At 51.4% G+C, this 12,165-nt stretch overlaps 1 protein-coding gene across 1 annotated transcript; it reads right to left on the reverse strand.

The window, feature by feature from the left end:
- Nucleotides 1-201: 201 nt before the first annotated feature.
- On the reverse strand, nucleotides 202-11,956 carry NODAL (nodal growth differentiation factor). Its single transcript, XM_003928635.4, has 3 exons — nucleotides 11,745-11,956; nucleotides 4,732-5,429; nucleotides 202-1,597 (listed from the first exon to the last, which is right to left on the reverse strand). Exons 1-3 carry the CDS (start codon nucleotides 11,935-11,937, stop codon nucleotides 1,445-1,447), a joined length of 1,044 nt encoding a protein of 347 aa, XP_003928684.1. The 5' UTR covers nucleotides 11,938-11,956; the 3' UTR covers nucleotides 202-1,444.
- Nucleotides 11,957-12,165: the final 209 nt, after the last annotated feature.

The following is a 12,165-nucleotide window of genomic DNA, read 5'->3' on the forward strand; positions in this document are numbered from 1 at the left end:
AAAAAAAGTTTCCCTGCTTTGGCAATGCTCAATGAGATCAAGCTGTTAGGAGCAGAATTGCTTTTCTGGTTTTATTTAAATGGGGACAGGTTCATCACTGTGTTGCCCAGGCTGGTCTTGAACTCATGGACTCAAACGGTCCTCCCACCTTGGCCTCCCAAAGTGCTGGGATTACAGGTGTGAGCCACTGCACCCAGCCAGAATTGCTGCCTTTGGGGTCTTTTTAATAACTGTGGTCAGAGGTTTTTGGGGATAGAGCTGCCTCACTCGGGCTCCTTTTGCTGTGCTGCCATGTGAAACCTGAAATTAAGTCCGCCTTAGAACCCTGAGTAACAAAAGGGCTGATAAAGGTTAGAGTAAGGGCATATGGCAGGGACTGAGTTTAGCAGGCTTTATAAGCTTTAGCGGGCGACAGGGATAAGACAGCCCTTCCTATTCAGTCTACAGCTTAAAGCTCATGGCTCTTCTGAGCCCGACAACAGACATTTACTATGAATGCATTAGGATTCACCAGCGTTCCTTTTACAAGTGGACAGTGAATTGCTCACCTGAGATCACACAGCTTCTAGTGGCTGAGCTGTGACCATAGAGCAAGTATCCTGCCACCCAGGGCAAGGCCTTTACCACTGCTGGATAGGAAGATTGGGGGCCTCATTAACAGCACACATTGAGAGATTGAGGCGAACTGCTACCAACTTTAATAGATTCAGGTTGTGTCTGCCTAAGCAGACTGATGCGGGCATGTCTGAAGGCTCCAGCTACTGTAACCCAACATGGCCAGTTCTCTTGGATGAGTTACTGCCTCTGCCTTCACAGGCACCAGCTGGCCCAGGAGAACTAGACAATGACTTTATTGTTGCACAGCTCATTAGCAGAGACCCACTCCAAAGAGCCTCTGGATAAGGCCAGTAGATTGTCATTGGCCCAGCCAGCAAGCTGTGGGGCTCCCCCAGCCCAGCCTGAGGCAATGAGACTGATGCACTCTTTTTAATCTATACAGTGGTCCTTCATCTTTGGGGAGGGGGACAGGTCACACACAGACAACTTTGGAGAATACATGAAAGCTTTAGGTCACCTCATCCCACCTCCAAAACCCATGCACATATGTCTCAACTTTCACATACAATTTCAGGAGGTTCACAAGTGTTTTTAAAATCCAGTAAAGAACTCAGGCTCTTGTGCTTTTACTTGCCACTGTGTTTTCGGTAAAGAGAGCACCCAGCACGGGCTTCTTCCTCCCTCTTCCTGACGGCAGCCTCTGTGCTTGGCCAGACTCCACTGAGCCTTCATTTACAGAGGGGGCAGCCCTGTCTCTTCATTTCTGGTAGGCAGAGCAACTTTGCTCCTCTCATTTCTCCTTACCGTATTAGATGGTTATCATGTCTTCCAGGAGCTTCCCAGCCTTCCAGAGTGCGGGCAAATCCAGTCTCCCCCCAAGATCTCATCAGAGGCACCCGCATTCTTCCACGATCATGTCCTTATGGTGATCTAGGAGCACTCTGCCATTGTCCACATACAGCATGCTCAGCGGCTTGGTCTTCACTGGTGCACAGCAAGGAGAAGGGACTCGGTGGGGCTGGTAACGTTTCAGCAGACTCTGTAGAGGGGAGGAGAGGAGTGTCAGTTCACATCCTGATGGGCAGGTCACAATAGTAGTATGTCTGGGTAAAGAGTAAAAAGGTTACAGAGTTGGCCAGGCATGGTGGCTCACACATAATCCCAGCACTTTGGGAGGCCGAGGCAGTGGATCACGAGGTCAAGAGATGGAGATTATCCTGGCTAACATGGTGAAACCCTGTCTCTACTAAAAATAGAAAAATTAGCTGGGCATGGTGGCGGGTGCCTGTAGTCCCAGCTACTTGGGAGGCTGAAGCAGGAGAATCGCTTGAACCCAGGAGGCGGAGGTTGCAGTGAGCTGAGATCACGCCACTGGACTCCACCCTGGTGACAGAGCGAGACTCCACCTCAAAAAAAAAAAAAAAAGTTATGGAACTAAAGTCAGTTCCTGAGTGCAAAAATGGAAGAAAATTATTTTCATAAAGGAGTCAGCTTGCCAATATATCATCAACTTTAATGTCTTAACTCTGTGCTTGTTTTGAAGAAAATAGCTTTTAGACAGATTCAAAAAAAGTGTATGTGTCTGGGTAGAGTAGTAGCTAATTTTTTTTTTTCTTTTTAGTAGTAGCTAATTTGTATATTCTCCTATTATTCTAATCTAAAGCAAATACCATTTTTTTTTTTTTTTTTTTTTTTGAGATGGAGTTTCACTCTTGTTACCCAGGCTGGAGTGCAATGGTGTGATCTTGGCTCACCACAACCTCCGCCTCCTGGGTTCAGGCAATTCTCCTGACTCAGCCTCCTGAGTAGCTGGGATTGCAGGCACACGCCACCATGCCCAGCTAATGTTTTGTATTTGTAGTAGAGATGGGGTTTCACCATGTTGACCAGGATGGTCTCAATCTCTTGACCCTGTGATCCACCCACCTTGGCCTCCCAAAGTGCTGGGATTACAGGCTTGAGCCACCGTGCCTGGCCTCATTTTTTTTTTTTTTCTTTTTTGAGATGGTCTTGCTCTGTTTCCCAGGCTAGAGTGCAGTGGTATGATGCACTCACTGAATCACTCAATGATACAGCTCAATGAATCCTCCACCTTCTGGACTCAGGTGAACCTCCCATCTCAGCCTCCTAAGTAGCTGGGACTATAGGTGCTTGCCACTATGCCTGGCTAATTTTTGTATTTTTTGGAGAAACAGAGTTTCAGCATGTTGCCCAGGCTGGTCTCGACCTCCTAGGCTCAAGCGATCCACCAACCCCAGCCTCCCAAAATGTTGGGATTGCAGGAGTGAGCCACTGTGGCCGGCTGTAAATACCAATTTTTAAAATATTCCAAGAAACTCCTGGTAACAGAGCAAGACTTTAGTTCTAGAAATATGAAGCAGGATAGTTTGTCATGTGGACATTCTTATGGGATTTGCTGTCAGCCAGAGAGAAGGACAGAGAGAGTTAATGGGAGGAAAGGTAACAACAACCCCTTGGCATTTTTGGAACCAGGCCCTGTCCCTGTGGTCTAGTGACATCTTTTTAGATCAGAGTGTCGGAGTTAGCAATTGGAACTGTCTGGGTCGCTGTGGTGCTGCAGGTGGGCTAATGAAAATGAGCAGCGTCTGGGTGAGGCTCAGGAGAGCCCATGCTCAGGACAGGTCCTTGGAAGCTCCAGCACCACCACCACCACCTCCCGCATGACCTCGGCTCATGTGCTCATGCTCCCCAGAGACCCTGAACCCTGCCTGAGACTTCACAGAATAACATGAAAACATTTTGATCCCATATGACCTTTGACAGCAGAGCAGGGCCACCTATAACATCAGAACCACCCTATTGGGTTCTGTTTTCTGTTCTCTCCATCTTCTTCTCTTTCCTAACTCACCAGTCCTGTTCTTCCTCCGCCACCTCCTAGATGTTAGGCTGACTACTGGCACCAAGTGGCAGCCTCTGGCCTTGTCTACTTTTTCTTTTTTTTTTTTTTTTTTTTGAGACAGAGTTTCACTCTTGTTGCCCAGGCTGGAGTACAATGGCACAATCTGGGCTCACTGCAACCTCTGCCTCCTGGGTTCAAGTGATTCTCCTGCCTCAGCCTCCCAAGTAGCTGGGATTACAGGCACGCGCCACCACACTCAACTGATTTTTGTATTTTTAGTAGAGATGGGTGTCACCATGTTGGTCGGGCTGGTCTTGAACTCCTGACCTCAGGTGATCCACCCATGTCAGACAGTGCTGGGATTACAGGTGTGAACTACCACTCCCGGCCTGCCTTGTCTACTTCTATAGAATGGGTAGTCAATTTCTGTTTTAGGCAACCAAAATATAGTGGCTGGAACAGTGTTATTCCAACCAGGGCCCCATAATGCAGCCAAACATGCCTGTTGCCTACCAACTACTTTACATGGTGTATGCATGTCATCTCATGAACCCTACAGCATCCCTGTGAAACACGGCATTGCCCTCCTCCTTGTACAGGTGGAAAAACTGAAGCTTGAGAGAATAAGCAACCTAACCAGTATCACACAGCTAATAAGGAGTCAAATGCAGGCCTGCCTGTCCTCAAAGTCCAGATTCTGAACTTCCTTTTCTAGAATGTCAGGGCTAGGGAGGAGTGGAGACCCTCTGGCCTACACCCACCGCCTAATTTTATGAAAGACAAGGATAAAGTCCCAGGGAAACAATGTGTTCAAGGCTACCCAATGAGGCATGACCCCATGCAGGCTCTATAAGGATGTTATACTCCGTCATCTCTGCATCCCTGGTACCTAGCACAGGATCTGGCCCATTGGAGGTGCTTGAATAACTGTAGATGCAGGAACACAGTCATTTGTTTTTCTTTCTTTTCGAGATGGAGTTTCACCCTCGTTGCCTGGAGTGCAATGGTACGATCTCAGCTCACCACAACCTCTGCCTCCCAGGTTTAAGCCATTCTCCTGCCTCAGTCTCCCAAGTAGCTTAGATTACAGGCGTGCGCCACCACACCCAGCTAATTTTGTACATTTAGTAAATACAGGGTTTCTCGAACTCCTGACCTCAGGTGATCTGCCCGCCTTGGCCTCCCAAAGTGCTATGATTACAGGCATGAGCCACTGATCCTGGCTGGAACACAGTCATTTAATAGCAAAGCTAGAGCCCCATTCCCTGAGTCCAGCTTACTGCCTCCCCTTCCCCTCACACCTGGCATCCCACCTGAATGTATGCATGGTTGGTTGGATGAAATTCCTCCCCCACAGGATTAGGACACTCGCCCTCACAGCGATAGGCATTGTACTGCTTGGGGTAGATGATCCAGGAGCCCCATCCGATCAGGTTGAAATCCACCTGGAACTTGACCTTCCGACACAATTGACTTCTGTCTGGCAAGTGATGTCGACGGTGCCTCTTGCCCCACTCCCTGGACAGCTGTCCCTCCTGGGCCCTCCAGGAGCTCTCGGCTTCCCATAGCAAGGTGGACCCGCCCAGCCGCCTCTGCCTCTGTGAGAGGTTGGAGTATAGCATAAGGAGCACGTCCGTGGCTGGTGGTGTGGGGGGCTGCTGCCAGCACTGCCCAGCCACCCTGGACATCTGCTTCTCCAGGGCACCAGGGCACTTCAGCCACTTCGAGAGTGGCCTGGTCACCTCTAAGACCATGCTGCCCAAGGAAAAGGTGACCTGGGACAAAGTGACAGTGAACAGGTCCATCTGAAACCGCTCCAAGCAGCTGGCTGAAGCCTGCTCTGCATCGGGCTTTGGCTGGTGGAAAATCTCAATGGCAAGTGAGCCCTCAGTGGGGAGGTCCACAGGGCTGGGCAGCTGCAGCCGGAGCTCAGCCCACGCAAGATCCTCTTCTTGGCTCAGGAAGGAGAAGTCGAAAGTAAAGGTCCAGTTCTGCCCGTCCACCTCCACATCTGGGTAGGAGAAAACCAAGAAGGAACAGGGTGAGTAAGGCCCCCCACCCAGCCTCAGTCAGCGTAACAACCACCATAGCTCGTGCTGAAGGCCATACCTTACATAGAATTGCCTTCTAATTCTCACCCAACCCTATGAGTTGGTAAGATTTTTAAGATGAGGAAAACTGAGGCTGAGTGGTTAAAAGACCTGATGAAGGTGTCATTCTTGGAAGGTGGCAGACCCAAGAGTAAACCTGAATTTGCCCAACTGCCAAGCCCAGACTCTCAATCACTGTTCTTTCAGTCCCGCTTCCAAGATACTTTCCACAGCCAGAGGACAGTTAGTAAAAATGTGATGAGATGCATCTCCCCCTCCTCCCATACATAAAGTCTAAGGCTCGGGGCCGGGCGTGCTGGCTCAAGCCTGTAATCCAAGCGCTCTGGAGGTCAAGGCGGGTGGATCATCTGAGGTCGGGAGTTCAAGACCAGCCTGACCAACATGGTGAAAACCCGTCTTAAAAAAAAAAAAAAAGTCTAAGGTTGACCCCTGAGCCTTCTAACCTAAATCCCAGGCTTCCACTCACTCTCTAACCCTGGAGCAAGCCACCTTCTTGGGCTCTATTTTCCTGTTGAAAAGAGCAGCCTGTTTTACAGACACATTGAGCTAGATGTGAATATCACGGAAAAGCTCAGAGCTCTCAAGGAGGCATAGGCAATAGAAGCCAAAGATTGGCCACCCTCTCCCCGCACCCCAGTTCCTAAAGAACAGGCGGCAACTTCAGGAGTTTCTGGCAACTTTACCAATAGGTTTCTAAAGGCGTTCTAGGCAAGGCTACATACCTATAGGATGTTGCCCATTCCTGCCCCAGGTCATTCACATACCTGGGGCACACAGCAATGGCACGTACCCAGGAGCTTCCAGAAGGCTGAAAGTGGGAGTTGCCCCTTTACAATACAAGGTGGATTATTTCCCAGAGAAATTCCCTTTCTCTAACCAAAGATGCTCTATGAGACAATAGATGAATAAACTGCTAGATGCCCAGACTGGACCTACATCAGAGATCATCACCCAGAAGACACGCACAGCCAACCTTCTTCCACTCACCCAAGACAGCCAGACTGAATGACAAGGAGTAGGGGAGGACGTTCCATTTATTCTGGTCTTGGACTGAGTTTCCCTGATGTTGGGGAATAGCACAGATTTGTGGATTTTCAGGTGACTTAATAGTGATGAACTTTCTTCAAGCACAGTTTCCTCTTCTTTGCAGTGGGAATAATGCTGCCCCACCCTCTCTGATAATTATCACAAGGACCCAGAGAAATAAAGAGGTTGGAAGGTTTACTGCTAAATAAAAGACAGGGGTTATTTATTAGAAATAAGACAGGGAGGCCGGGCGCGGTGGCTCAAGCCTGTAATCCCAGCACTTTGGGAGGCCGAGGCTGGTGGATCATGAGGTCAAGAGATCGAGACCATCCTGGTCAACATGGTGAAACCCTGTCTCTACTAAAAATACTAAAAAAAATTAGCTGGGCATGGTGGCGCGTGCCTGTAATCCCAGCTACTCAGGAGGCTGAGGCAGGAGAATTGCCTGAACCCAGGAGGCGGAGGTTGCGGTGAGCCGAGATCGCACCATTGCACTCCAGCCTGGGTAACAAGAGCGAAACTCCGTCTCAAAAAAAAAAAAAAAAGACAGGGAATTTATAAGTCTTTGTGGATAGATTCTGGAGGTAGTGATGACCTCTGATGTGGGTCCAGTCTGGCTAGATAACACTTCATTCATCCACTATCTCCAAGAGTGTCTTTGGTCAGAGAGGAAGTAAATTTCTCTGGGAAATCCAACTTGTATTGTAAAGCCTCCTGGCAGCTTCTCCCAGCCATCTCCAGCAGCTCTTTTCACTTAATTTCCACTTCCCTCCTCATTAGCACCTACAGGAGGCAATAACCACCTCCTGACTAGCAGCTTTCCTCAGAAGTGTGGGGAGGAGGCTGACATTACCCAGCACCCACTGTGGCCACCTGTACCTGGAGGCCTGGGGCAGTGAGTTTAAAAATACTTTTTTTGAGGCCAGGCACGGTGGCTCAAGCCTGTAATCCCAGCACTTTGGGAGGCCGAGGCGGGTGGATCACAAGGTCAAGAGATCAAGACCATCCTGGTCAACATGGTGAAACCCCGCCTCTACTAAAAATACAAAACATTAACTAGGCATGGTGGCGTGTGCCTGTAATCCCAGCTACTCAGGAGGCTGAGGCAGGAGAATTGCCTGAACCCAGGAGGCGGAGGTTGCAGTGAGCCGAGATCGCACCATTGCACTCCAGCCTGGGTTTCAAGAGTGAAACTCCGTCTCAAAAAAAAAAAAAAATACTTTTTTTGGCCAGGTGTGGTGGCTCAGGCCTGTAATCCCAACACTTTGGGAGGCTGAGGCAGGAGAATTGCTTGAACCCTGGAGGTAGAGGTTACAGTGAGCTGAGATTGCACCATTGTACTCCAGCCTGGGCAAAGAGAGCGAAACTCTGTCTTGAAACAAACCAAAAAAAAAAAACTTGAAATCTTTTAGAGGAAGGCACTCCTTCTTAATGGTTAAGAGCAGGGGCCCCCGCGTCTTCCCATGATGGCTCAAATTCTGTCACTTGCTCTTTGACATTGGTCAGGCTACTTTCTTCTCTGAGCCTCACTTTCCCTCTGTAAAAGGGTGATGATAAGAGTAGCCACCTCACAGGGGTGTTAGGATTAACTGAGATAATTCATGTAAAGTGCTTTGCCCAGCACAACCAAAGTTCAATAAACATTGGCCATCATCAACTGCCTCATTATTGCCCAGGTCTGAGAGTTAGAAATGAAGGTGTCCAGCCAGGCCACGAGGGACCTGGACGGTGGTGCAAAGGCCCCTGTGAACAGGATGGGCAGCAGGCATGGATGGGCAGCAGGCAAGACTTTGCCTTCCTGTTGAAAGAAGTCTGTGACTCCACCAACCTTCCTGCCTTCTCCCACTACTGCCAGGGTGCCCTGGGACAGTGCTGATAGTTTCTCTGGTTCACCTTAGAATAAGCGTTCTAATATTTAGGGTGTCACTGGTGCCTGATGCAAGGTAGGAATGTTCTCAGAAAAAAACAAAAACATCCAAATACAACAAATGTTATTTTAAGGTGGGTATGAGGAAAGGGTTCATGGACACCCACAAACCCATTCGTATGCTGAATGCAGACTTAGTCACACAGGCTCCCCTGATGTCCTGACCCACCTCCAGTTCTTCTTCTTCTTTTTTTTTTCGAGACGTCTCATTCTGTCACCAGGCTGGAGTGCAGTGGCATGATCATGGCTCACTGCAACCTCCCCTCCCGGGTTCAAGAGATTCTCCTGCCTCAGCCTCCCGAGCAGCTGGGATTACAGGTGCATGACACCACGCCTGGCTAATTTTTTTGTATTTTTAGTAGAGATGGGGTTTCGTCATTTTGGCCAGGCTGGTCTCAAACCCTTGACCTCATGATCCGCCTGCCTTGGCCTCCCAAAGTGCTGGGATTACATGCCTCAGCCACCATGCCTGGCCCCACCTCCAGTTCTGAAGAAGAAAGTGGTTGGACTTATACCTTTGGGTTCCCTTCCTGCCACCTACACCACTGTCACCAGAAAGGGCTCTGAGGGCCTGACACTGAGCACCCATTCTACATTTTAATAAATTATAAGGACTGTTACCATCAGTGGCTTCCTGTATGCCCAGTGTTTCACAGGCATTTTCTCTAAACCTCCTCACTGTTCCTCTCATTTCACCATTTGCATATGAGAAAACTGAAGGTCCAAGGTGAAGAAGGTTCAACCGCAACAGATACGATGTAAACCCAACTGGACTCCAACATCCCTTTCATGCAACTGTGGTGCAGCTTATAATAAATAAATCCAAGATAGAAGGAGTGGGGCCAGGACATCCCTTCTCCACTGGTATCCTCCAGGCTGGCTCTTCCTACTGCTCTTAGAAATGAGGCCAATTCACAATGTAAATATGCTGCATGCTGCTGTACAGTTAAAAATAGCCTGTAAGGCCGGGCGCGGTGGCTCAAGCCTGTAATCCCAGCACTTTGGGAGGCCGAGGCGTGTGGATCACGAGGTCAAGAGATCGAGACCATCCTGGTCAACATGGTGAAACCCCGTCTCTACTAAAAATACTAAAAATTAGCTGGGCATGGTGGCGTGTGCCTGTAATCTCAGCTACTCAGGAGGCTGAGGCAGGAGAATTGCCTGAACCCAGGAGGCGGAGGTTGCGGTGAGCCGAGATCACGCCATTGCACTCCAGCCTGGGCAACAAGAGCGAAACTCCGTCTCAAAAAAAAAAAAAAAAAAAAAAATAGCCTGTAATCCTAGCACTTTGGGAAGCCAAGGCAGGTGGATCACCCAAGGTTAGGAGTTCGAGACCAGCCTGGCCAACATGGTGAAACCCGTTTCTACTAAAAATACCAAAAAAATTAGCCAGGCATAGTGGTAGGCACCTGTATGTAATCCCAGCTACTCAGGAGGCTGAGACAGGAGAATCTTTGAACCCAGGATGTGGGGGTTGCAGTGAGCCTAGATTGCACCATTGCACTCCAGCCTGGGCGATAAGAGCAAATCTTCGTTTCAAAAACAAAAACAGTGTTTAGGCCAGGCTCAGTGGCTCACGCCTATAATCCCAGCACTTTGAGAGGCCAAGGCAACGGTTGGATAACAAGGTCAGGAGTTCGAGACCAGCCTGGTCAATATGGTGAAACCCCGTTTCTACTAAAAAGATAAAAAATTAGCTGGGCACAGTGGCACGGGCCTGTAGTCCCAGTTACTCAGGAGGCTGAGGCAGGAGAATCGCTGAACCTGGGAGGCGGAGGTAGCAGTGAGCCTAGATCGTGTCACTGCACTCCAGTCTGGGTGACAGAGTGAGGCTGTGCGTGAGGGGGCGGGGTGGGGAACAAAAAACAACAAAAAAAGTGTTTAGCTGAAAGAGAGCAGTCTCCTAATTTACAGAAGGGAAGGCAGGCAAACCAAGACCTGCCAGCGACAACAGGGAATCAGGAAGCAGGGCTTGAGGCCTAGTTTTCCAGATGCACACATCTCGAACCTTCCAGAAGGGAGTGAACTGGAAAAGCATTCCCTCCCTTCTTTACCCACTCCCATCCTTGGCTGCTTTTTGGTAGAAAGGAAGAGCCCTCCAGCAAATTTCTCATTGCCCCGCCCCCAAGGGTGTCCCCCGGTCTGGCCGGTCCCCAGATGACCCTTCCGGAGAGGGTCAACGGCCTTCAGCCTCCAGACGCCGGAGGGAGGAACCCCGCCCGCGTGTCACAAGGAGCCGGCAGGCAGCAAGTAGGATCAGATTAGCCGGTGTGGATTGCGCCCTGGCCCCGGGGAGTGCCGTCTGGACCCCCTAGGCGGAGGGAGGCGCGGGCGGCCAAGGCTTCCCAGGCGTTGGGATGTGGATTGAGGAGCGTGGAAGGGGCTCCCTCTCCTCAGCACCCACCTGCCTGCCACGCTTGGTGCTCAAAAAGGCCTGCCAGGTCCTCGAGGGTGATACCCTCAGGTCCCTACCATCCCTGACTCCCACTCCCCTCCAAATCCTGGTCTCGAACCCGGGGTTAACCGGGACACTTGATACCTCCTCGGCGCGGCTGGAGGACCCAAGGCTGCCACAGTTCACGACTTGGGGACAGCCCATCCCTGATCTCGGGACCGTGAGCCCGAATCCCCGATGTTACCAGCTCACCAGCTCGGTTGCTTATACTCCCGACGTCACACCCCGGGGCATCACAGCCCATTCACCCTCACTCGCAGAAAGAAAAAAAAAATCGCCAAGACAAAACCATTACTGTAATACTGACGACCATTTACTGTGACCGTGCCGGGTACTGCGAGGAGCGTTTCGCACACATTGTCACCTCGCGCACTCCACAGCCTGATTGATGGGCGAGGTACTGTTTATTACACCTACCCTGCAGGTGCGCAGACCCAGGCGCCGGGATAAGCAACTTTACAAGACGGCGGAGATTAGGGGCTCCCACCTTTCCGCGCTGCTCTCCGCGCAACCCCAAACCAAAACCCAGAGACAATGGTCCCCGTCGAGGACACACCCTGACCATTAGAATCCCCTCCCGACTCGGCCGTAGATGCGCCCCCAGACACCAACGCTGCACCCCGAGCCTGCTGACGCGGAGACACCCGCAGAGCCAGGCCCTGGGCTCGGGACTCCCGGGGCGGCTGCAAACCCGGCTCGGGGCCGCAGCCCCCAACCCAGAGCACATCCCGAGTCCGCAGGCTGGACGCTGCGGAGGCGCCCCGGGGTGCCAGCCGGGCGCTGGGCGCCGCACGCGGCACAGCCTACCTTGCGCCTGCAGGCTGCGGATGATGTCCGCCCCGGGCAGCGGGTTGCGGTAGAGGCTCAGCATGTACGCCAGTGGGGACGGCGACGAGGGCTGCCCCCGCGTACGCAGGGGCGCAGTGCCCACCGCCGCAGCGCCCGCCTGGAACAGGGCGCACCAGGCGTGCAGGAGGAAGGGCAGACAGTGGGCGTGCATGGTGAGCTGGCCAGGCCTGAAAGCGGCACCTCCAGCGCTTATAGCCTGGACCTCGGCAGCCGCCCCGCCCCCGCCTTTCTTCCCTCCAAGTAAGCTTTAAGATCACATAACCCCCACCTCCGGAGGGTGGGGGACAGAGGCACCCCCTGCTGGGGGTGGGCGAGACCCGAGCCTGGTGAGGAGGAGGCCCGCAAAGCTGGCGAAGGACCCAGATCCAGGGACGTGATC

Source organism: Saimiri boliviensis, chromosome 12, assembly GCF_048565385.1.
Source record: "Saimiri boliviensis isolate mSaiBol1 chromosome 12, mSaiBol1.pri, whole genome shotgun sequence".
Classification (NCBI taxonomy): domain Eukaryota; kingdom Metazoa; phylum Chordata; class Mammalia; order Primates; family Cebidae; genus Saimiri; species Saimiri boliviensis.